We start from the raw sequence: 25,094 nt of genomic DNA on the forward strand, positions 1-25,094 counted from the left end.
TAAATGATTAATTACCAAACAGTAATACCCACAACTTAAATACGTAAAACAAACAGATGCAGCAGATAAAAGAAAATGCATTAAGGGACAAGACACAAAGGTACAGAAACTACATTTTCACGTTCCAGTTGCCTGCCCTGACACTCGCTCTCTACAATGCCTTGAAAAAAAATCACTTGTTGCCTCCATGCTTCAGATTATGTTCACAAAATGGAGGCAACACCACTTTATTACCTCATCACAATCTCACAAGGATGAACTGAAGATTGTGAAATGCCTGCATATTACAGGATTGAAGGTCATACAGTCCTTCCACAGGTAAGAGCGAGCAACATTTTTAACTAGTGTTATTTTATTACCCTTGCAGATGAAGCACTCCTGCAGCCTTACTCACCAAGTGAGCTCCAGTGACACTGCCAAGGAAAAACTGATTGCCTGTTCACTCTGCAAGCTAGGGCACAATGACAGTACTAACATTTTCATATTTAAAAAAAGGGAATATAATATGCATACTTTTGTAGGTTGCATGCCTAACACGTTTTGGGGATTTTTTCTGGAATATGAAAGGAAGTTTGAAGGCACTTGTTATTTAATAGTGTCACAGACATTATCAGTACACTGTAATATCACAAAATTTGTTCACAGCAGGTAAAAGTCACACCCTGCTGTGAATCAACAAAAGAGCACTTAAACCCTAATTTCAGCCTTCATGTTGAGCCAGTGACAGAATTCTGTTAGCACCACATAGGGATATTTTTCTGTATCAGAATATTAAAAGCATTTTTAGCATTTAGGCAATGCTTTGAGGGTATTTCAAGGCATTTTTGTTTTGCCACAAAAAAACTCCTCAAGGGAATCTGTTATAATATGAACTCCAAAACAATCTATGTGATTTACACTTGTTGATGTAAGTAAAACTAGAAGGTGGTATGCTCCTGTATTTCCACGATTTTTAAAATCATGAAAACATAATTTTGCTATTTTGTTAAAATAGAAGTGTATCACATTTTGGGTTTGTACCCAAATAGTTATGAATATCCACTATACTCAGAGAGCATGCTTTTCTCTGAACCAGGAAGCAAACAATGGGTCTTCACCATTTCTGAAAGTCAGTCAAGCCATTAACAGATGTCAAAATACAGAGCAAGATTAGTATTTGAGAAAGAAATTCCAATACCTAAGTAACCATGAGATGACCTGCAAGTACTAAGGAAAGAAAAAAAATCAGCTTGCTGATAAAGCTATGCCTTCAAAATTTAGTTACAGGAAAAAAATGGGTTCTTTAAAAGAAAGGGTACAAAAAAATATACATTGAAGAGTAGGGCAAAGGAGGGCAAAAAGTCAGCACCGAGTATCAGGGTCCAGCTTTTCCCTCTGGTACAAACATAGGCAGAAACCACGGATATTAAACCTCAGCCTCCGTCCCTTGGAGAGCTGCAGGATCGTCCTAGTGCCTACCGAGCTTCAACTGGAGGAGTGGAAAGTTGGATCCGTAACAAAGATCATTTTTCCACCGGCAGTTTAATTTTAGAAAGGCGCCAACAAAAGGCACCGCTCTGAACACCCCGAGCTCGTTACTTCCCTTCCCGATCCATCAACGCCCGCTTCCTCCCGGAGACACGATGCCGCGGCAGAGCCACGGCTCCACTCGGCCGCTTTAGCCGAACAAACCGCTTTTCCTGCCTTGGAAAAAAACAACCTCTACCCCACAATCCGATGCCATAAAAAGGCAGGAAAGCAGGATCGCGGAGGGAAGAGCCGGCGGGTACCAGTCCGCGCACCGCCGCCCTCCCGCAGCGGACCCGGCGCCGCCCGTGCGGGGGCCCCGCACACCCGCGGACGGCGGCGTTTCCAGACCCGCGGACCTGCCCCGGCACTGGGGCTGTGCCGCCGCCCTCCCTGCCCCGCCATGGCCGCCGCGCCCGCCCGCCCGCCCGGAGCTGCCCCACCGCAACCGCGGCCGCCCGGGCAGCGCCGCCGCGGGGCTCCGGCGCGGCCCCCGCCTGGCGCTCTCCCTTCCCGGCCGCACCTGTCGGGTGGTTGCGCGGTCCGGGGCGGGGAGGGCGAGCGAGCGCGGCGGCGGCAGCAACGGCGAGAGACAATGGAGGAGTGAAGGACGGACACATTGACACACGGGCGCCTCCGCCCGCCCGCACCACTCCCGGCACCTCCCCGGGGGGGGAGAAACGGAGGGGAAGACGCGCGGAAGCCAAAAAAGGGAGACGAATGAAAACCAAAACGCGTTTCTCAAGTTGAAAATAATGGAAAAGAGCGGAGTGGTCCTTCTCAGCGGCAACGCCGAGAGGGGCGGCCGGCGGAGGGGAGCGGTCCGCACGCAGTGTCCCCCATGCCTAGGCGGGAATGGTTCGCCCCAGGGCCGGCCCCGGCAGGGCGGGGCTGCGGGCGGAAGGCACCGCGAGGAGCGGGGAGGGGGCGGTGCCGCGGGCGGGGGCGCGGGAGGCGCTGCCGGCACCGTCGGGGCCCGTCCCGCCTTGCTGTGCGCGATGGCTCCCCCCAGGAAGGGCGACCTGAGCCCGGAGGAGAAGGACTTGCTGGCAGTGATCGCCACAGGTGAGCCCGCCCGGCCTTCGCCACTCGCGGCCCTGGGCTGCAGCTCCGCTGGCCCCGCCGGCCGTGCCCCGGGAGGCTCTCGCGTGAGGCCCCGTTACCGACCGCGCTGCCCCCCCTCCGGCCCGGGCCTCTCCGCGCTGGGGTCACCGCTCCGGGCCTCACCTGCCTTCCTGCCTTCGGACCCCGCCACCCTTCTCCTTGCCTGCAAGAGGACTGTTCCCTTGGTCCACTTCCCTCTCAGGCAGGCCCGTGTCACCCAGGGAATGCAGTGGGGGCGCGGTGCGGTGCAGTGGGGCTGGAGAAGCTCAGCTGGGCAGGTCTAACTCTGCCAGGGAAAGCTTACGTCTTAATGTCTGTTGACTTTACCTAATGCTTGGTGTTAATGTGCTCTGCTAAAAACAAACAAAAAGTTTTCTTGGGAGTAATCCGTTCCTCTGGCCCACTGTACGGTTTTCCCGATGTGTGGTTGCCAGAGCAGGATGTCCTTGCAGACAGGTAGTTCTTAAATTAACAGAACTCAACTTGTCCAGGGTGTTGTGCACCTCTTATCCCTTATACTATTTTATTACTCTTCTCTTAGAGAGAGGAGAGGGGATCTCATCAATGTCTAAAGTATCTGAAGGGAAGGTGTCAAGAGGTTGGGGCCAGGCTCTTCTCAGTGGTGCCCAGAATAGGACAAAAGGTAACAGGCAGAAACTGATGCACAGGAAGTTTCACCTGAACATGAGGAAGAACTTCCTTACTGTGCAGGTGACCGAGCACTGGAACAGTGTCGTTGTGGAGTGTCCCTTCCTGGAGATATTCAAGAACCATCTGAACACAATCCTGTGCAATGTGTTCTAAGATGACCCTGCTTGAGCAGGGAGGTTGGACCAGATGACCTGCTGTGATCCCATCCAACCTGACCCATTCTGTGATTCTTTGGTTTTGCATTTCACACAAGTGTCGTGGTCTCACTGCACTATGTGACACACATGCTTATTGGGGGCTTTCTGTCATGCTTGCTGTTACACTTGGGTTTTCTGGTCCAGCAACATGAATTCCGCAGCCCTGTCTAAATAGTTATACTCCAAATGGCATTTTGAAAATCATGACTGGTGATCATTAGTCAGAGGTAAGCTAAAAACACTTGATGTGTCCCATGCATTTCTATATGTAGTTTTCAGTCAAATTGAACCCTCAAGAAGTTTTATTTGTAGTTTTGGGGCTTCACTCTCAACTGTATTAAAATTTTGCTCTGTGTCAGAGACACAGGCATAGGACAACCAGGAATGAATTTATTGTGAATCAAAATCAGTCTGATTTTAATCAGACACTTTAATTAGAGTTTCAGACTTTCGTCTTGCAGGCACTTCTATCTAACTTACCTGATTGCTTATGATTACAGTCACAGGATGAATCAGGTTGGAAGGAACCTCAAGAGTCTCTAGGACAACCTCCTGCTCAAAACACATTGACAGTGAGGTCAAATGAGATTGCTCAGGGCTTTATCCTATCAGGCGTTGAAAAATTCCGAGATGGAGACTGCACAGTGTCTCTGGACAACCTGTTCTGCTTTAGTGGGCTCGTAGTGAAAATGTTTTTGCATGTATCCAGTCTTAAGCTTCCTTTTCTGTCAACTTCTGCCTGTTGTCTGTTGGCCTCCTACCATGAGCAGCCTGGCTCCAACTTGTAGCTCTACACAGTTCTAGAAGTCTGACTTCCAGCAGTTCAGTGTCATGTTTGGAAATCCTTCAGTGTTTGAGAACTCTGAACTTTTAAATGCAACTTTGCTTTACTTGTATTGAAATTTACTTGAAGATCACCCCTTTAAGACTTGCTCTTACTGATGTTCGTTCTTTTGCTGAGATGTTTTTCTGAAAATTTCTCCAGGTCTTAAGAAGTTTCCCAATGTTTAGAATATATATGTCTGGGGGAGTAGGCTGGTTGACAGTTCCCTGACTGGGTCTTTATCAAGTGTGTGAGATGACTCAGGTGATTATTTTTTTTCCCTAAATTGACAATAAAGGAAGAAAGAAACCTGTAGTATAGTTAAACTACACAAAAAACTTGGTGAAAAAAATTATTTGTAGTATTTGTAATGGGGTTTTTGGCCAAAACTGAAGTTGCAAGAGCTGCTTTGCTGAAAATTTGCTGGAAGAGCACCTCCTTGTGATATAGTGAAGATAAGCATGAATCCTGTCATTAAAATGAGGGGTGCAGTGCTCATTTTTATTAAGCACATCACTGCTGAAAGAGTTGTCCTTGCGATTGATTCAGTGATCAGAAGTTTCTGTTAATTTGCAATAGATTTAACTCCCCAAACTCAGAGTCTTTCATTTCTATTTGTTTCAATGCTTGTAGAAGCTGCATTGATATTAAGTGAATTGTCCTTCAATGGGCTTTAAATCAGGTTCATAGACCCGTGGCTTAACCAAAAAGATTCTTGTAGCAAATTGAAAATACAAAGTTATGACCTGTTTTTCCTTGCATGTTTTTTTCCAGACTTCAGTCTATTTATGTATTTGGCAATTTTTAGAAATGTCAGCGATCAAGCTACTTTTGCCCTTGTCCTTTCCACCTCTATTCTCTATTACCAAAAGCAAATTCCTTCCACTTTTGTGGACCTGGGAAGTGGTATGTTGCAAATTTCAAATTTAAACAGGAAAGATGATGTGAGTAAATGATGAAGCATGTTTCATTCATACCAGAAAGTCTTATAAATGAGATAATTCCCTTTTGTGAGAACTTAGATAACTCTTTCAGGCATAGGATGCAGTCAAAGTTAAAAGTGTGTTAAAATGCTCAGCATCATTGTACTCATTCAGAATTATTCTGGTGCTGTTTATGAAGAGATGTATTAGTGTCCTGTTCTTGTGTGTGTGTAGATCAGTTACTTCACAAAAAATGGATGTTTATTTCTGGTGCATGCTCTCTGACTTCTCCTTAATGTTGTGACTTCTTGCCTTTTAACTTCCAGAACAGAACACTGTTTATTCCTAAGCCTCTTCACTAAGTGCAGTTGATTTACTGGTGGTTGATCTACATCCCACGTAGTTAATCTGCAAAGATTTTGATTCTAATGAGGAATGGAAATGATAACTTTCCTCTTGATTCTCAGTTTATTCTATTTCTCACTCCCCTTTCTATCTCTGTCTTTTTAAATTTAAGGAAACACCGATGAGGCTGGAAGACTACTGGGCAGCAAGAATGTCCGTGTCAATTGCTTGGATGAGGTACAGCAAAACTACAAGCATTATGCTGAGTTTAGCAAGGAAAATACTAGGTCTGAAGGCCTTCCTGTTAAATATCATTGCTGTACAGACTCCTAGAAGTCAGAGTTGTTCTGAAGATATTACCAGACTGCAGCTGAATGATGAGCCTTTGAGGAGTTCTTACTGTTTGGTTTTTTTAAGAAAGTTTAAAGATTAATGTTACTTAAAGTACTACACTGTTTGTATTTTCTCTCAATTTCCAGCATGAACTTTGGTGTCTGTAAGGTAAGATAAATACTGCAGCAAGAACATGGGGGTTGCTCCCTGGCTTCTTGTCACCTCCACCAACCTGTAGTTCCTCTGCAGCAGACAGTGGGGATAAAGAATACCTGCCCCCATCTTGTGCTTGATCTCATCACCCAAAACCCCGTCTTTGAAACATACTGGGAGGGTGAATAGCTTGATCAAAAGTGGAAAACACAGTCTTTTTAGAGGCAGGTGTGATGGACATGTAGAAGATAAAACACTTAAGTGTTTCTGATGATGAGAGTAAGGTCGTGGGGAAAGGAGCCTTGTGGGATGTTCATACGTTTCCTCTTCTTTTTCTTTTTACAATGTTCTTCTGAAGTGTGCAGCACTAATAAGAAGTGTAACATACAAGCAAAACTGTAATTCCCCACTATGCATGTTAAATCCGTGTATAATTTCTTAATTTAAGTGTCAATTTATGTTTTTTTTCACAATTTTATAATTTCATAGGATCACTGGAACATTCATGCTAGAAGGGAGCTCAGAAGGTCTCTAGTTCAACCTCTGGCTCAGAGCAGCTTCAGCTCTGAGGTCAGATGAGGTTGCTCTGAACTTTGTCCTGTCTGGCCTTGTAAACCTCCAAGGATGGAGACTGCACAGTGTTTCTGGGCAACGTGTTCCACTGCCTTACTGTACTTCTGGTGAAAATGTGTTTCCCTTATGTCAGAACCTCAACTTAGGCTCAGTGTCTTTTGCCCTCCTGCCACCATAACAGAAGGGTTTGTCTTCTCAATGACCTCCCTGCTGGCTCTGGCAGGCTGCTCCTGGGCTCCACCAAAGCCCTCTCTTATCCAGGCTGGGTAAACCCAGCTCCCTCAGCCCCTTTTCACCACACAAGTGCTTGAGTTCCCACCATGTGTTGGTGGTACTCTGTTGCATTTACTGCTGTTTATACGTGTCTTTGTTGCACTGGTAGACCCAGAATTGGACAGGGTATTGTAAATGTGGTCCCATGAATTCTGAATGGAGGAAAATTGCCCCTTCATCTACCAGGTATCTCCATGGAATGTTGTTAGCCTTTTTTGTGCTGCCAACAGATCCGTTTTCTGAATGCTCTTAAATAACAGTTAAATATTTAAACCGTAATTACCACTACATAAATTCTAATAAGCTTCTGACAAACTCCTCACACTAAGCTTTACAGTGAACTTCAGGAACCCAAGATACAATGTAAGTATGTTTGCAAGTGTGCTTTATGGTAAGATTTTCCTGTAGTGAATTGCTGACTGCACCCTTGATATAGTATTAGTGCACTATACAGGATTACTGTCAGGAGGATATGGTTTATTAATAGAAACCATAACTGAGTTATGCTCAGAGCTGTTGTTAAAGAAGAAATAGTATTAACAATACTTGCCTAATGCTAACATCTGACTAAATACAAGGCACATAACACTTTGAATGTTTATGCAAGGGACTTCCTGCCATCTCATTTTTATTCCCAAGAGTGGTATGTAATCATGCATGTTGAACAGGAAAGAGTTCAGATTTGTTTAGGATTCTTAAATCCATCAGTCATCTTACCTCAACTTTTAGAATTTTTCTGTTATAAGCTATTTTTGCTCCAATGTGTTATTCAAATATCTATACAAAAGTAAGTGTGTGAAATCCCAGTTAAGCATTACCTTCATCTATTATTCAACATCACCACAACTGGAGACTTCTCTCAATGCATCAGGTCTTACTTTTTTTCTCTATTGCCTTAGTCGTTTATCCTGAAATTCATGTTATTATTTATATTACTATTCGTACTTATTTTACTAATGTTAGGACTTAAGGAAACAGCCCTGAATATGGAGTGCTTAGGTATTGAAATGGGAGCACAATTCAGTTGGGAACTCATTTCCATCCCTAAAGTCCTTTATAAGTGAGAGAATCCACAGAATGAGCACAGCTTTAATGTAATTCTCTCTTCTAGTTGTACAGCAAGCATGCAATCACAATTTAATAATTTCCACAGGCTCAGGAATTCACAGCACATCCAGAAGCAGGCTGTTACATATTGCACTTCCTAGTGTTAAAAAAATATACACATAAGCTGTTCCTTTCATTTTTCGTTTGACCGTATATTCTAACTGCTTGGATCTGCTTTCTTCTAGATTAAAAACTACTGACAATCAGCTGTCTTTTCTCTATGTACCTTTAGACAAGTACCAAGACACATTTTAACATCTTCCAGATGCATTGACCTTTTAAGCATCTTGCCTAAAGTTATGTTTGTGCAGCAATTGAGCTAAAATTGTGGTTCTTTTCCAAATCCTTTCCAGTTATTTCAGCTTCTTACTTCAAAAATGTAGGCGTGAGCTGGGCGCAATATTTCAGCATTGCTTCTGCTGTTGGTATTTGTATTTAAAAATAAAAAGTTACTCTAAGTCTACTTGCTTTTCCTTGTGCCAAGACTCATTCACCCTTCACCTCCTGCTATCTGCAGAGCTCTGCTGGCAGCAGTAAGTCACTTGAACGCAGAATATGATCATTTATTCAAAGGAGTTTCACAGATGCCCATCTTCCTGAAGGCTGGAGATATCCATTAGATACAGTCCTGGTTTTTGTCAGCACCCTTTCTGACCAAATAATTTTTTCTGTTGTTGTTTCTTTCTGGATTTAGGTAGATGAAGAAAGGGAAGGTATTTAGGCTTAATCGCTGTCTTTATGAAAGCAAAGAAATATAATAGCTGTTTCAAAAAACTAGTCTTTAACAGCTTGGCAACTTTAAAACTTCAGGGCCATTTAAGCTCAGGTGTCCTAAAACATTAGGACAAATAGATGGGCTATGGAAATGAATGCAAAATAAATACCAATATATTTTATTTAAATACACACCACTTAGTCATTTTATTGTCCTCTTTTACATGGAGTGGTTGCTAATTTGGAAACTTAGTGTGGAAGAAAGTGTTCAGAACTTTTGTTTCCCCTAAGAGGGCAGAGCTTGTAAATAGTGTTGTGATTTCATGTTGGCAATTTGCTGACTTAACTCTGTCCATTTGCAGTGTGTGGCCAAGATATTTCAGCTTATTACATGCAGAAAGGCAGGCTAGAGGAAGCACATGGGCTTTCTAGCCATGAATTTCCTCTGGTCATGTTGGTAGTCAAGGCTGCAAAGGAGCACTGTAGTACTACAGTGCCCTATTTTCTGCAGATCAAGCAGAGACTTGACCTGAAAAGGCTTCACAATTTTTCTGTATTTAAAATAGTTATAAGGTCATTCATAATCTTCTTATATACAGAACTATCATCCGGCATTAGCAGCTTTACTTTTTGCCTCTAGTTTGGTAATTCGGCTGTTCAGTTCTGTAATACATCTTTTAGAAACATCCCCTTCTATATGCTAATTACAGAACTGAACACTTCCCAGGAATTACAGCAGCAGCCTGCTTATTAGTGCCTGAGATGTGTGTAGCTTTACTTGTACTGATTATGTTCAGCAGAGGGTTCTTCAGTTAATCTATTTTACTGTTCCAGCATGAACATCCTATGCTGGCAGAAAATGCCCAGATCCTAGGCCTTCATTGAGGAGAGTTTTGTCTTTTGGTGGTTTTCACATACTACTTCAAAATATGCAAGCCAAAGAAAATTCAACAGCTATTAAGAATTATCTGGTTTCAGTTCACATTGGTGACTGATGTAGATTTTAGTTTTTCATCACTTTCAGGTGAACTGAAAGGTCATCAGAGGAATGAAATGCATTACAGATGTGAAACCAACAGTTGAGCAGAATGACTGTAAAGGAGAAGAACTAAAGCCATTATCGACACTGAACAGAATATTTCATATTCTAATTAGTTCATACTTAGCTGTAGCTAAAATTATTTGTGCATGTGACTGTTGACTGCCTTCCAAATCATAAGCCCTGCGGAAGATTGGAGATGTTACCATGTAACATCCCTGCAAAACAAACTAGAAACTAGGAAGGATTCCTTCTTGTCCTAGGGAATGAGGTTAAAAGGCCAGATTCTTGGTCAGAAAAATGTTACATAGTAGCTGTTAGAATTCTTCATCTGATGCTCCATAGTGGAACAATAAATAATTTGTTTCATCTCTATGCTTAATAAACCATCTGCTAGTTTTGTCGTATAAGTATGTTGTATTGACAATCCCAATGTCATCTGTGAGAAAACATACTGTTGCTGGACCTGTCTTTGACATTCAGGATGAGAAAAATATTTGCAGTCATTTCAGTTTCTGTGTAGGGATATAATAGAGGACACTGAGCTTTTTCAGATAAGCATGTGTCTAGCCTGACCCTATTTTGTTTGCCGTGAATGTGCAAAGCTGATATTAGTGTGACTTTAAATTCAATTTTCTATTAACTGTCCACGTATTTTCTACTTGATATGTTTTTTTTGATCCACACCACAGCCTGACACTTCCAAAATTGAATCAAAGGATTATAAAAAAAGTTTTCTGGGAGGAGGGGATGATCAAAAACAAACCCAATTCCTTCCTTTGTCCTATAATCTTCAGATCTTAATTGAAACAACTGGCATTCGAGATATAACCAAACTTAAGTAATTGTTTTCTAAACATTCCTTCTCCCATATTGTGTTCGTATCCCCTTACAGCAATGCCTTTCTAAACTGCTAAAGGAGGCGAATCTGTGCTGTGACTCCCATTTTTATGGGATTGGCCCCTAAAAATTGCTGTTGAGGTAACATAATGAGTGTAATATATTTTATATATTGGGACAAAAAGTCTTTACTTAACATTTGTGGCATCCCAAGTGAAACCTAGCAAAACCAATTTTTTTCATGTTCGTGGAGCGATCTCTTCAGGTCTTTTGTTTCTTTAGTGACAGTTTATATTGCAGTTTACCAAAATATTTGGGTTGCTAGAATATGAAACATCCAGTAATCATTTTTTACTGTTTACAGTTAGGATGGAGAATAATGAAAATATAATACTTCAAAATTGTTATAACTTTCCCAATTTCTATCACTTTTAGAAATGTTTTGAAAATTATACTGATAAAGTAAACTCAGTCGAGTTTTATGCTATTGTAAATTGAAACAAGGAATATATTAAGGCTCAAACTGACAACTACATTATTTCAGAGTAAGTATCACATTACCATGCATTAGCAGAGCTGCAGTAATGGTGTACATGAGTGCATTCATGTACACAGCCTTGACTGGCAAAAAAGGAACAAAATGCCGTTCTGATTTCCTTCAGGAACAAACTAAAGCACACTCCCATGTATTCAGTTTTGGAGTGTTCTTGGGCAATTAGTGTGTCTTGGCTGATAACATGAATCCTGACTCAATGTTATGTGAAAATAAACAGCATATTGGAAAAAGTGTATTAAATTCTAAAAATGGAATGTCGTGCAATTTTCTCAAACAGAAATGTGCTTCTCCCTTCCCCTGGACAGGGAGAGAGCCTGCACTCACAGTTCACCCTAGTTCTGAAAATTTCCCCAGAGGTTTGCCCAGGTTTACATTTATAATTACACCAGCACAACTCCAATAAAACCTCAGTGCCTGCCCTGCTGAAGTAGATCTGTTTTGATACCAGGGCAGTTGATCAACAGCAAGGTTTGAGGCTGTGGTTATTAAAGTCTAGTGAGAGCTGTGTATTTGCACAAGGGCTTTCAGAGCTCTGGCTGATTGTGCACACAATACCACAAGGGTGGAGAAGTGGAAGAGAGGAGGATAGCACAATTACCAGTAATCCTGACTAAAGATGAGCAAGATGCGTTTCAGAAACTGCAGATCTTTGTAATGTTTAAAACAACAACAGCCTATTCCTAATTTTCTTGTTGCTTATCATATAAGCAGCAGCAGGGGAAGAAAGAAATCATGTCTGAACGTAACAAGTTTTCTAAAACAAGCTTTTTCTGCTAGCAGAAGCATTAGTTGTCTTTAACACTAATATCTTACATAAAAGGCCAATGAGAAATTGGCAGTAAATGGTTTTCATTTATTCAACACTGGTCTGTTTTCAAATCTATAGCACAGCATAATCAGAAAAGTGATTTGGAAGTGGAAAATCTGCTAACCATATATTTTTATGAAGATTTTGTGAGTGTTTTTGTAACTTAAATATGTGAGGCTTTATTAGTTATACTGAACATGCCTGTACAAGTAAGAATTATCGATGGTATGAAGATCAAGAGATGTAACGTTCTTCTTTATGTGTTACTTGCTTCCACTTTGCTTTGCCAGCATGGCATGACCCCTCTGATGCACGCAGCCTACAAGGGGAAGGTGGACATGTGCAGGTTGCTCTTGCGACACGGAGCTGATGTGAACTGCAATGAACATGAGCATGGATACACTGCCCTGATGTTTGCTGGACTTTCAGGTAACTTCTTACTAAACTTGGGTCACTGTTTTTTATGTCAGTCTGCCTTAAATTAATAATTCAAAGGGAAATATTGATATGTTTTTATTATTCAGGTTTACTGTTACTTATGTGAACCATGGCAATATGTCAGGACCAGTAGAATCATGAGGACTGTGGAACAGGAGAGCTACTGTTCAGACTCATATAAAAGTTGATGCTTTTCTGCATTTTGAGGCATTCAGTCTGTCTTTACTTTGTCCTGTTTTTACAGATCCCAAAATTCAGTTTTCTGTGACAGTCTTCTTGTGCAGTGGGATAAATTTGGTTTACTTACACTGTGTTACATTGAAAAAGCTGCTGCACCAGACTGCCTTATTAGCACTACAAATCCATAGCTTTTAGTAATATTTGAGACTTCTCAAATCAATCCAGTATTTTTCAAATTTTATCTTTCTCCTACATTAGTTTTGCAATTATCTTGTGGGTTTTTAAAAATGTGTTTAGTAAGTTTCAATAACATTTTTTCCCACATTTGTTTTCCCTCTCCTCTTGCATTATTTTTTCTTCTCATGAGAGTGCTTATAGCTGTACATATCTTCTCCTGTCTCAAGTGGTGGTCTGCAGCTTTCCTTCTTTTTCCCTGATGACAGGAACAGTTATTTCCTTGAGTGGGAAAAAGACAGTACATTAAAAAATTGTTCCTTCTGGGGAAATGATTAGATTCGGGAATATTAGGTTATTTTAAGTATCTTCTTTACTAGGCCGCTTATCTCTTCCCAAAAAGGAGATTCTAAGGAAGTAAGATTTGTTAGAAGGTAGAGTTTAAACTGCTTTCTTCTATCTTAAGTATAAAAGAAAGAAAGGCTTATGTGTTTATCTGAACCCTAAGTGGATTATCAGATTGCTTTTCTGCTGAAACTTTGGTAAAAAGATTTGGGAAATTTCAATGTTCTGTGGCACTGAGCATTGTCAGAGCTGCAGAAGACAGATGAGAACAAACACTTGGAGGTTGTTAAATGACTGCAGCTTTATGGAAAATGCTGGACTTTTACCATTTTCTCACAGCTAAGCTTTTAACCTGTCATCCTGGGTGTGAACACTTCTGAATGTTGACTTTAAGGTCTGTTGTCTGTGAGTACACAAGGTACCTGAGCACTACTGACGCAATGACTTTGTTTTTAAACCAGAAACATTCATTTTCATCCACCACCCACTTTTTACATTCACTTTTCTGTACTTAGCAGCTGCATTAAAACTGATACAGTAAGAATACCTTTGAAAGCAGAACCAACAGGAGTGGTGGCAAGTGTCCTTATTAGTCTCTGAAGGGCACCAATTAAGTCATCTAATCTTCCCATCAAATTTTAGCTTCATTTTACTTGGTATTTAGCCCAGTCTGAACAGCCAGTTCCCACTGTGGAGAGAGGAACAATCTGTTCTCTTCTCCGTGCTCCTGCTACATCATAATCCTGAATTTGTTTTTCTTCTTAGAATAGCAAATGTAGTTGAACTGTCAAACTAGATTAGCAGAATTTGCTTCTATACTGGTATCCAGAGGGACCAAGCTCTAGTGTAGCTACCTGCATATGAGTCCCATAAGCTCCATAGGGAGCTGAATGTGCATTACAGAGAGCAGAGTTATACCCTCTGGAACCATAAATAACCACTGTGCCTTTCTCTTAATCCAGTCTTAAAATAATGACATTAAGAACATTCATTTCCCTCACTGTTATGCCCAGTCTTTAAGAAATTCAGTCCATGTTTTTCTAAAGCAAAAAGAATTACAAGCTCTGATTTGTTGTCACTCATTCCCTATATCTTCCCTGCAAATTCAGGAAATAAAGAAATCACCTGGATGATGTTAGAGGCTGGAGCAGAAACTGATGTTGTCAACTCTGTGGGAAGGACAGCAGCTCAGATGGCTGCTTTTGTGGGTAAGGTGAAAATCTGTTATAATTTCCTAAATTCCTAAAGTAAAATGTTAGATTCTGATGCTTTTTGTTGAAGAAACATTTTTTAATGACCTGTTCTGAACTGATGCAGTTGTTGACCTTTTTTTTCCACATCTCATCCTGTAAGAGTCAATTTGTGTTCTATTCTCATGCTTGGTTTCATAAAAACAGAGATGATCTTACCTGTGAGAACAGATGCTGCTGTTTGAGTGTGTAAGTTTTTGCAGTGTTGCCACTTTGGAAATAGTAAGAGGAAGCTGGTAACATTGGAAGTGTCTGAAGTGCAGTACAAAGTGCCTAATTGGAGCTTACTTTGTGGGAAAGAATGACCTTAGGAACTCTCATCTGAGCTATGCCACTAGCATGCTGTGTGCTGGCAGGAAGCCACTACCTGCCCTTCTCCCTCAGCATCTTGGAACCTGTTCTGAGGTAGTCACTGCTTACTGACCTTAACTTCACTAGAACAAGATAAAAGATTTCCCATTCAATATACAGTGTTATCCCCAACAAAAGATGCAACAGGCTTTTTTTTCTGTTGTTATGTTTCTTTTTCTTGTCTTTTTTTCTTGTTTTTATAAATCCTTTTTCCTTTTTTTACTCACCTTGACAGTACTAGGAGATTCCTGGATTAATGTTTCACTCTTTTTCTACTTCTAGCAAGGAAAATTGATAAAATATTACTAGGCAAAGTGGAGTCATTTTAGTGATACAGCTATTGCTGTCCAGGTGACCTTCCCAAAAACGAAGACCTGTATTTTCTTTCAAACACAACCTTCTCATGGTGTTTAAATGCTTTAGAACCTTACTAGTCCATTAGGTGTTCTGGATTCAAAAACCTATCTTGCTATTCAGATTTACTTCCTTGACTAGTGATTTAGTGCTAAATTTCAATTTCCATCTTATCTGATTCTGTTCTTGTAAAAAAGGAAAAGGATGGGGTTGCTCACTTGAGGTTTGAGCAACAAAACCTTAACTATTCACTCAATGTGTCAGAGAAGTTTACTTCTATTAATTTCACTTTGGATTTGGATAGTCTTTTCCAATGTGATGCTGTATGGAGTTATTAATGATTGGGGAATATTATCTCCAACGTAATTTTGGAGAGTTCTTGTTTAAAATCTCATCATGTCACCAAGGTAGAATAAATATTTTCAGGCATACTGAGATACACTACTTTGTAAAAGTCTGAATATTGGAATCTATTACTGTTGGTTTTTTATTCTCTGCCCAATCAACACTAATTCATCTGTCTGTGTGTGAGAAGTGAGGATACTCCTTCCCCTGTCATTTGTCTTACACTGTGCTCTATTAGCTCAGAACTGTCTCTTCTAAAACAGTGGAGGATTTAAATGCTGGAATTTGGTTGGCTGTGTCTTGTACTGATTATAGGATTAGTGCCAAGACAAATCAGTCAATTTAAAGAATGTAGTCCTGAACTAAAGAAGATAAGTTTTACTTTCCCTATAGCCAAGTAATCCATCATATTGTCAGAAGTAGAAAACAAGAGGGTGTAACCTTTCTCATCTTGTTACTTTCATCACAGTCCTTTTAGTTTTGGTAAATTTTAAGCATGTTTTGTTCTTATACCTTCTCTCACTTTAGATTAATACACTACTATCTGTTTCAGGTCTGAAAACTTAAAAGTCTCAATGCAAATGTCGTTAATTTTTAAAAGTACAAAGTGGAGGAACTTCTCTTGAAAAATTTTAACACCAGTAGGAGACTACTAGTATAGTATAACTTGGGGGAGAAATACTTGTTCTCTTAATTTTTGGCTTACCAGGTAAAGAGGATGCAGGAAGGAGATAGAGTTTTCAAAATGAATTTTCATGAGGGCACTCCCTGCTGGGAGTCGGTAGGTTAGACTTACTGAACATTAAATCTACACACGAAATCATGACAACAGTTGCCTGTTTTCAGTGCAAAGTATATCATGCAAAGCTCCTTTGTGGGTAATTCTCACTTATATTGCTTCTATCAGATTTGGATTTAAGTATCTTTTTTGGTTATTATTTCACTGGTGATTTTTTTTCTTGTGTGCCTTTAGGTCAACATGACTGTGTGACCGTCATCAACAACTTCTTTCCACGTGAGAGGCTGGACTACTATACTAAACCACAAGGCTTAGATAAAGAACCAAAACTGCCAGTAAAATTAGCTGGCCCTCTGCATAAAATTATTACTACTACCAACATGCATCCTGTTAAGGTGGAGTAATATGTAAATTGTATGTGTTTGTTGGCATGGGAGCTGTTTCTTTGTGTCAGGAAGCATTCAGCTCTTCTGATAGTCCATCTGAGATCAAAAGCATTATCCACTAATTCACGTGCTTCTGAAAATGAGGAAGAATCAGGTTCAACATTTAGATGTGATTAAAAAATTAGGCTATTTCAGTGTTTGTATACATGAGAATCTTGAACTAACACCTTTAAGTGGAGAGTTTCTTACATCAATAATCATAAATAGCTTTCTTTTTTGGCTTTTTTTCCTAGCCCCGCTTGAAGTGAAAATATAGAACAATATCCTGTCTTAACAAAATCTCATTGTTCTCACAATGCTTTTCTCAGCATGTATTTTCCTACCTTCATCACTGGTTTGCCATAGTAACATCTTACCACTGCTGCTGTTTCTGAAAGTATGTGCAAGAGAACATTTATTTTTACTTTGCAGGGCATTTGCTGAAAATAATGGTTTTTGGTTTGCTCCTCCAGTGTAGTTTAGAGAAATGAATACACCTAAATTCAAATACAAGTTCTTCGGGCTTGCCATTCAAAGTCCGGAACTTGTCATTAGTTTTCAACCAGGTGTCTGTGGTACATAGAGATAGGTAGCTCACTTAGTGAGTGGAACATACAGTTTCCTCTTGTTTCCTCCTGTGAATTACAGTATACTGAATAATAATACTAAACAATGACTGAAAAAAAGAAAGGGAAGACTGCCTAAGAAGGAAGTAGAAGGATATTAGAAACTCCACTGAAATTTAGCTACAATGAGCTGTATAAGCTTTAATGCTAATGCACAAGTTTAAAAATATTCATTCTTAAGTGGATTACATTTTCTTCAATCTCTCTCCTAGATCGTGTTGCTGGTAAAAGAGAACCCTCTGTTGGCCGAAGTAGAAGCACTGCAGAAATGTTACAGGGTTCTGGATCTCATTTGTGAGAAATGTATGAAGCAGAAAGATATGAATGAAGTACTTGCTATGAAAATGCACTACATCAGTTGCATCTTCCAGAAATGTATTACATTTTTAAAAGAGCGAGAGGATAAACTAGATGGATTTATTAAAAGGTGTGTATTTCTACAGAGAGGTCTGAAGCCACATATGCACACCAGCTTTACAGACACCAGAAAAAAGACAGCTGCAATGATGGATTGTCTTGGATAAAGGCTATGCCAAATAAATTTTGAAATAATCCCAGCTTCATTTACTTCAGGGTGGCACTGACTCCCTTTTTTCTGTCTGAAGCGACACTGTCCTTTCCTGGGTACAAAGGAAACATTCCTAGAGTTTCAGCTCTCTGCTGGAACTGGTTAGAGCTTGGCATTCACATACACACTATGAAGCAGCAGGCAGCAACTTGTGATGGAGAAAAAGGGGAGTGATAGGCTTGAAAATAGAATTTCTCAATGTCTGATTTGGATCATCTGGAAGCATTTCTTGTGCCATCTTGCTCTCCAGCAGTCATACAGGGTGAGATTTTTTTCAAAAACACTTAAGCAGTGGAGAACTGCAAATCCCACAGACTGGATCCAGAGGCTCAGACTCTTAAATCACTTAGACAGATCTTCAGAATCTACTTAGTTACAAAACTAGCTGCCTGATCTTAAATATCAAAGTAAGTGACCTGGCTTTTAAAAGGATCACATTCCCCATAGAATTCTGTGGATTTTTACTGAAATCCTGTGTGATACTGAATATAAATTAAGAAGTCAGCTTTGATGTAGTGAAATCAAATAGTTTATTAGTGATCCATATAAAAAAGTAGGAGCAAACCAGATAAATACAGAGGTGTTTAGGACTATAACATGTTATTAAACATAAGTAAGGCAGACTTTGCATTTTTATGTATTGTGCATTTGTCAGTGTTTATTCTTACAATGCTTATTTTTAAACACCACAAAGCATTTTGATATTTTAGTAGATGTAGATCCTAGTCTACTTGTACATGACTATTTTTCTCTGTGTGGTTGAATTACTAAGTTGTGGTTGCAGAGCATACATTTATTAATTGTGTATTTCATAATGATTGTGCATTAGAAGAAAAATAATTTCATTTGCATTGAACACCTTTATGTATGAAGGTACCAATTAATTTAGAATTATAGTTCTTCTGTATAATCTGAAAGCGGGCAGACTACAGCATGCTGTGTGTTTGTTCTTGAATATTTACTGTGTGATTTCTTATTTTACTTGGGTTTTTAAAAATTTAGTCTCTTAAAAGGGAGAGATAAAGATGGTTTCCCTGTGTATCAAGAGAAGCTAATTCGAGAAAGTATCCGAAAGTTTCCTTACTGTGAAGCTACATTGCTCCAGCAGCTTGTGAGAAGTATTGCTCCTGTTGAAATAGTAAGTTTTTCCTATCAAGAAAATGCTTTCTAAGCAACTTGCATAGTAAATTCAGTTTGAGCCATCTTTCTGTTCTCAGCTTCTGCAGTGTGTTATATTAAGCACAGGTTTTTGATGTCCCTGAACTTTGTGGCTAACTGGAGTTTGATTTACATATTGCAGGAAAATGCTCTAAAATACTTTGACTGGTATGTGCCCATAATGAATGCTTAAACACCTCAGCTTTTAAAGAAAACTGAAACAATTTGTTTCTTTCCTGGGACATCTGTTCAGTTTTTCTCCACTAGTTTGCTTTTAGGAATTGTAGATTCAGACATAAATGAAGCTTATCTTGCACTCTTTTTCACAGTGTCTAAATTCAGTTTAAGATTGAATAATTTCCTAGATTTAATGCATTCATTAGTTCCATTGTACACAAAAAGTTGGTAATACATGATGGTAGAAAAACAAAAAACCATTCTGTGAGTCTCCTTTTATCACAGAGAGGCAGGATGATGCAATGTACAGCAACATGTATATCTAAATTAGGAAATCAAAAGTACAAGTAAAAAATCTTAATTTTCCTCATATGCCCTTGCTAACACACTTCATTATAGCACTGTTTATTACTTTGTAATAAATTTTTCAAGAGTTACCATTCTTTTTTTCAAGCATGTTCTTTCTGGTTTCTGAGAGTGAGATTTTGTATCCACAAATGCTGGGGAAGTGGAACAATTTTGCGACATGTTTGGATTATGCTGGGTGAATTAAAAATAGCCTCCATCTTAAGTGGCTGCAGGTCTGCTAAAATGTCCCGAGGTTTAGTGCAATCTCTACTGTTTGTCCAAGCCAGGAACACAGTGTGAAAACATAAGCCATCATGACGAATTACTACTTGCTTTAGAGTAAACATTTTCCTTCCTATCCCTTTTTTCTTAGGAGAGCTTGCAGTCTTTTCTGCCTTTAAAAAAACGACTGTTTATTCCATTGGATTTCTGTCCATTATGTAGAACTGAAAAGGAGGAGATGCTACAATTTTTATTTGTGGGGAAACCTTTAACCTTTCTCAGTGCACGTTGGACTCAGTCTGGGTGTCTCAGTGTTGTTGCAGGAGTTATGATTGTGCATATTCCATGGTAGTCTAACGGTTTAAGGATTTACTTAGAGCTGGAGCAACTTGGCATTTTTTTTCTCTAATGTTTACATTATTGTCCAAAAGAATAGTCTTAATTTATGGTTACCAATAAAATATACTAAATCTTACTGCTTGCATTGCATGGGAAGAATTGCAAATAACATCTAAACAGTAATATGCAAATAATTGTTTTGAACATTTCAAGTTCTGACCATTTGATCTGTAGCATCTGAGTGCACTGAGCACAACAGTATATCAGTGACAAGTGAAACATCTTTGTATGTGCCAGCACAGACTGATCTGCAAAAATCTGCTTCATAGGATCTACAAGTGGGTGACAGTGTGTAAAGAACACTGAATTAATTAATAGTATAATTTATAAGTTACAGAGTAAATTCTAGAGAAGCTGAGGGCTTAAATTAACTTCATATACAAAAGTTTATCTAATGATACAAACGTTTAGTTGTGCATGTTAGTTGAAGTTCTGTGATTTAGTTTTATGTTCTTGCTGCTGCAGCAGCTTCAGTGAGACAGAAGCTTGCGCAGTCATTTTGCTTTTCCCATGCATGTCCCTCTTTGCAACAGTGCTGGTTTTTAATCTCATTACCACCTCTTGTCTTGTCTTTCAGGGTTCTGACCCTACAGCTTTTTCTGTACTTACACAAGCGATTACTGGCCAAGTGGGTTTTGTGGATGCTGAATTCTGTACAACTTGTGGGGGAAAGGGAGCAGACAAAAGATGTTCAGTATGTAAAATGGTAAGAACCCAAAAAATAGTGCCATTGAGGTGCTAAGAATTTTGAATGGTTCCCTATTTACTATGTAGACTTAGGAGAAGTGGCATATGTGTCTGAAAATGTTCAAGCCATCTACTTCTGGGAAAGATACTTGAAATTCACAAGTAGGAGTACTTGGATTTCCAAGTGTGTAAGCTTAAGAACGAAGAAAGAGTAAAATTTCTGTATGTTTAGAGTTAATAAAACAAACTGTTCTTTATAGATTCTTAAATAGGTTAGAATCACTTCATATGACCTTACAATTTGCTTAAAAATACCCATAAGTGCTATACATAGAGAGATTCAACTTGGTGCACTAAGAAATGCAAGAATATTGTATATTTTCTTAGTACCTGAAAATTAATTGATAACTCCGGTAACTTTCAGGTGATGTACTGTGACCAGAACTGCCAGAAAATACACTGGTTTACTCACAAAAAAGTCTGCAAGACCCTGAAGGAAATTCATGAGAAACAAGAACTAGAAGCTGCCAAAGAAAAAAGGAAACAGGAAAAGAAGCAAAAGAAAGGTTAGAATCTGTAGTTTTCTTGCAGAAACTAATTGTGCATTAATTTGCACGACAGAGAGCAGTTTAACAGGTCTTAAAAGCGTAACAGCTGAGGTTGGAAGAAAAATCTTTGATGTAACATAACAGCAAGCCTGCATTTGTTGAGATTCAAGTCTTCAATTTACAAATATACTGTGTACATTCTAAACTTGTTTTTTAACACTAAGGTTACACAGAATTCTGCAACTAAAGCATTCAGAATTACACTGCACTGTTCCAAAATCCAGGTCTTTAGTCAAGCTCATGCAGAAGTTTCATGCTGCTCTATATGTTGTTGGAGGTGTTAGGACAAGTTAGATAATAAGTCTGTTCCTTCCCATTTTAAAGGTTAATGTAATGTTAATTCTCCTGTAATACTTTCTCTTCATAATGACAGTATTGAGTTGTGTTGTGTACTTGGAATGCGAAGTAAGCAAGTGTTAGTCTTTAAAGTGTCCATGGTGGTTTTTTCCCTTCAAGAATTAATAACAGGAAAAACACTGTATTGCCACCTCTCTTAACTTTACTCTGATGCAATGTTTCTCTAAGCGAAATAATAGGAAAAATCAGTTCTTCTCTTTTAGAACTTACTGGATTTTTCTTCCCTTTTTTTTAGGGATTGTAGAAGTGCCCTGGACAAATCACATTTGTCTTACAATGTAGTATTTATTTCAGCTGTACTCAAAAAACTATAGTAGGATATCAATTACTAATAATTAGTAATAATTGCAGTTTTCAACAGCTTCCTGTGATGATCCTATTATAACAAGAGCTGCTGTTGCATGGGATCAGGATGACTGTAGAAGCTGGAGGCAAGGATACTAGAAATCCCTGGTTATATTGCATACCAGTACAGCAAAACATAATGAGCTGTGAGCAGTGATGCCTCACACTGGTGACAAACACACACATGCAGGTTCATATTTACTGAAGGAGTTGGTGGCCAGGTGCTGTCCTCTTCAGAAGGAAAGACAGGATCTTGGTGGATGGCTCTTCTCCCTCCCTTCCAAAAAAGGGAAGCTAACATTTTCTGATATGTTGCTACTGCACTATCTACATGGTAATCTTCATTAACTTTTTTGGGTGCACGGCCAGCACACTATGGACCTTATCAGATAATGCGTTATGAGCAAACTACTGAATTTATCTGAGCTTCAGGTCACCTCATAAATAGAGCACTTCATATCAACAACAGTTTTGTTTCAGAAAGTTAGCAATGCCCCCTACAAATACTGTACATAAGGAAACTAAGAATTAAAAAAAAATAAATGCCACAGCTGCAACTACAAGCAAACCCAAGAGTTTAAGAGTTTTCACTGTACAAGGGTGAGTGTTCAGGAAGTCCACACTTCAGCCTGTGCTTAAGGCCGTTAGCTCCACAGCCATGTAAGGCCTTGGTAAGGCTTTGCCACGGTCTTGTGGCAGGGTTGTGGCTAGCTGTGACAGAATTTTTGGCTGACTGTCAATCATAACAAAGAACAAGAAACCAAGATTTAACTACTCCCAGTCCCAATTAAGCCTTCCCCTTGTACTTTTCAGAATTGCTAGCACACAAACCCTACTTAGCAGAATCAGGGCAAAAAGTTATTTAACAATTGTTTTTCTCCAAAAACATTGCTTGAAAAGTAAAGGTGCAATAGCTGATTCCATTCCATGCAATCAAATTCTAAATTCTAGGATGAGTCACTTCAACCAAAGTTCATTGTGGTCAACGGTTTATTAGCAGATCATTTCTTCAGTCTGTTATGCAAAAATGCTTCCTATGTAGTCACCTACATGCCTTTTTTATTTAAAAACCAAACCCACCTGCACTCTGTGTTTAACCAGCCTGCAGCCATTCTTTGAAAAGCTAACAGTAAGAATAGTGTCAGTAAAACATGTTTGAGTTGGAAGTCAAAATAACTGTAGTGTCCTACTCTGCTCTTCTGTATATTAAAAAGAACTGTGACAAAATTGAAGATAAATTAATGAGAGCTTTAGGTAGGGTTACTTAGAGTAACCTTATACCAACTTAAGCAGAACTTTAGTGGTTTGGGTCTATTTTCCATGAAGTTTGGTTTAAATTAATAATTTGTAATTGATGCAAAGTTTCCTAGTGTTTATTGTTTTTCACTAATAAAAATGTTTGCTTGCAAATGAGTTCAGTGTTTATTAATTGTGTGATTTCTCTTTTGCTTAGATGAAATGCAACTAGTAGAGAGTAGTTCTACAAGTGAACAACAGTCAGATCCTGGTCCAGATCCTACAAAAGAAGTTGATCCAAATAATCCTACTGACCGAACAGAAGAACCTGAAATTACCAAAGAGATGGAGGCACTCGCCCTGCACCCTGAAAGTCCACTGGAAAGTGAGACTGCCTTAGCTGACATTAATCTTCAGAAAATTCAAGATTCTGAGGAGTAAGAAGAGGGTAGGAAGGGACCGAGGATTCTCAAGGGTACTAAACATTTTTTATGCTGACCATGTCTGAGTTCTTAGATCATGGTTTATGGAAGACTTCCTTTGAAAGACAGAATGTCTCTGTTCATCGTGAGATGAAATACTGGCTACTTTGTCTATAAATACTCCAGATTCTGTTGTAAATTGTCAGAATAGGTATTTATTATCTGCTAAAAACTAGAGTGGCATAGATCCATCTGTATGTATACCAGCAGTAAGCCTAGTGAAATTCTATGAGTATCTCTTGTTAATGAACCACTTAGTGAAAAATGAAAATCATTTGATTTGGATTATTCATGTTTTCAGAACCTAAAATTTATTTTAATTGTAATTTAAATATTTTTTCCTGCAAGTACATAGATCTGTAGTTAAAAGCACTGGGAAGCCAACTGTTAAATTGCCTTTTTTCTCGACTTTATGAAGCTTTATCTGAAGGCATTCAGTAGCAGTTAAGCTTCTGAAGATACTCGTCTGAACTCTCAACTTTTCATGGCATTACTGTAAATATTTTTGGCTAGTGAGAGCACAATAATAGTGTCTATTTTGTGGAAATTTTAGTAAATGAAACTGCTGTTTCAGGTGTCTCAAACTGATGGTGAAATTTGTGTTTCAACAGTATTATTTCACTATTGGTTTGGTCAGAAATATTCCAAAGTCTAATGAAGGGAAGACCAGAATGACTCAAAGTATTTTGACTGACGAGATTAATGGTTTCTAAATCAGTTTTCAGGTAAAGATACCTTAGAGTACACAGATGTTGTTTATGAATTCTTAATGAATCATTTCATAAATGTAAAAAATGCTTAAATACTTTTCATGTTGAACCTGGTCACGGATGGGGAAATTCATGTATGCATTGATACAGCTGGGATTTCACTTTGGCTTTCAGCTAAATACCAGATCTAGAAAATAGCTTCCCTTAACTATGCTTTTCACTCAGATTTATTACCGTGTCTCATGAAATCAGTGGGAATGCCACAACTGAAAATACCACTTGCTGCATAAGGATGGCAAAATTGGAGACTGTCTTATTGTTGGCTGAATAACTGGTGTTTTGAACATGGCAATATTCTTCTAATTGGAGGAGTAAGAACCATCCTCAAAACAGAGGGAAAAAGCTATTAATTTTTTTACTATTTAATATGTTGAAAGTTTTTGTTTAATATTCTGAAAATTGTACGAGTGAGGATACATAAATGCACCTGTGCAAGGAATGTACCTGTGTTTTAATTTCAAGGATTAGTAGATTGTGAAGAATAAAGGGAAATTTTTTAAAAGAAGGGGGCTATGTGACAGTTCAGTTTACTGGGTCTGTAACACCTGTTGGGACACACAGTGAC

General features: G+C 39.1%; 2 protein-coding genes across 3 annotated transcripts in view; one reads left to right on the plus strand and one right to left on the minus strand.

Moving 5' to 3' along the window:
- Nucleotides 1-2,382, minus strand: part of BZW2 (basic leucine zipper and W2 domains 2) — a 54,047-nt gene extending 51,665 nt beyond the window's left edge. Inside the window, exon 1 of one of the 2 annotated variants that reach the window (XM_032687517.1) lies at nucleotides 2,030-2,382. The gene's annotated coding sequence lies outside the window, so the exon portion shown is untranslated. Of the gene's footprint in view, nucleotides 1-1,458; nucleotides 1,545-2,029 lie in introns of those variants that run through there. The other variant, XM_032687527.1, reaches the window with a different exon arrangement.
- A 2-nt stretch (nucleotides 2,383-2,384) lies between these two features.
- Nucleotides 2,385-25,034, plus strand: ANKMY2 (ankyrin repeat and MYND domain containing 2). Its single transcript, XM_032687502.1, has 10 exons — nucleotides 2,385-2,571; nucleotides 5,722-5,786; nucleotides 12,236-12,374; nucleotides 14,192-14,290; nucleotides 16,356-16,516; nucleotides 17,385-17,599; nucleotides 18,743-18,878; nucleotides 20,622-20,750; nucleotides 21,156-21,297; nucleotides 23,495-25,034. Exons 1-10 carry the CDS (start codon nucleotides 2,505-2,507, stop codon nucleotides 23,716-23,718), a joined length of 1,377 nt encoding a protein of 458 aa, XP_032543393.1. The 5' UTR covers nucleotides 2,385-2,504; the 3' UTR covers nucleotides 23,719-25,034.
- The last annotated feature ends 60 nt before the right edge of the window (nucleotides 25,035-25,094 follow it).

The sequence above is a fragment of the Chiroxiphia lanceolata genome, chromosome 1 (assembly GCF_009829145.1).
Source record: "Chiroxiphia lanceolata isolate bChiLan1 chromosome 1, bChiLan1.pri, whole genome shotgun sequence".
Taxonomy (NCBI): Eukaryota; Metazoa; Chordata; class Aves; order Passeriformes; family Pipridae; genus Chiroxiphia; species Chiroxiphia lanceolata.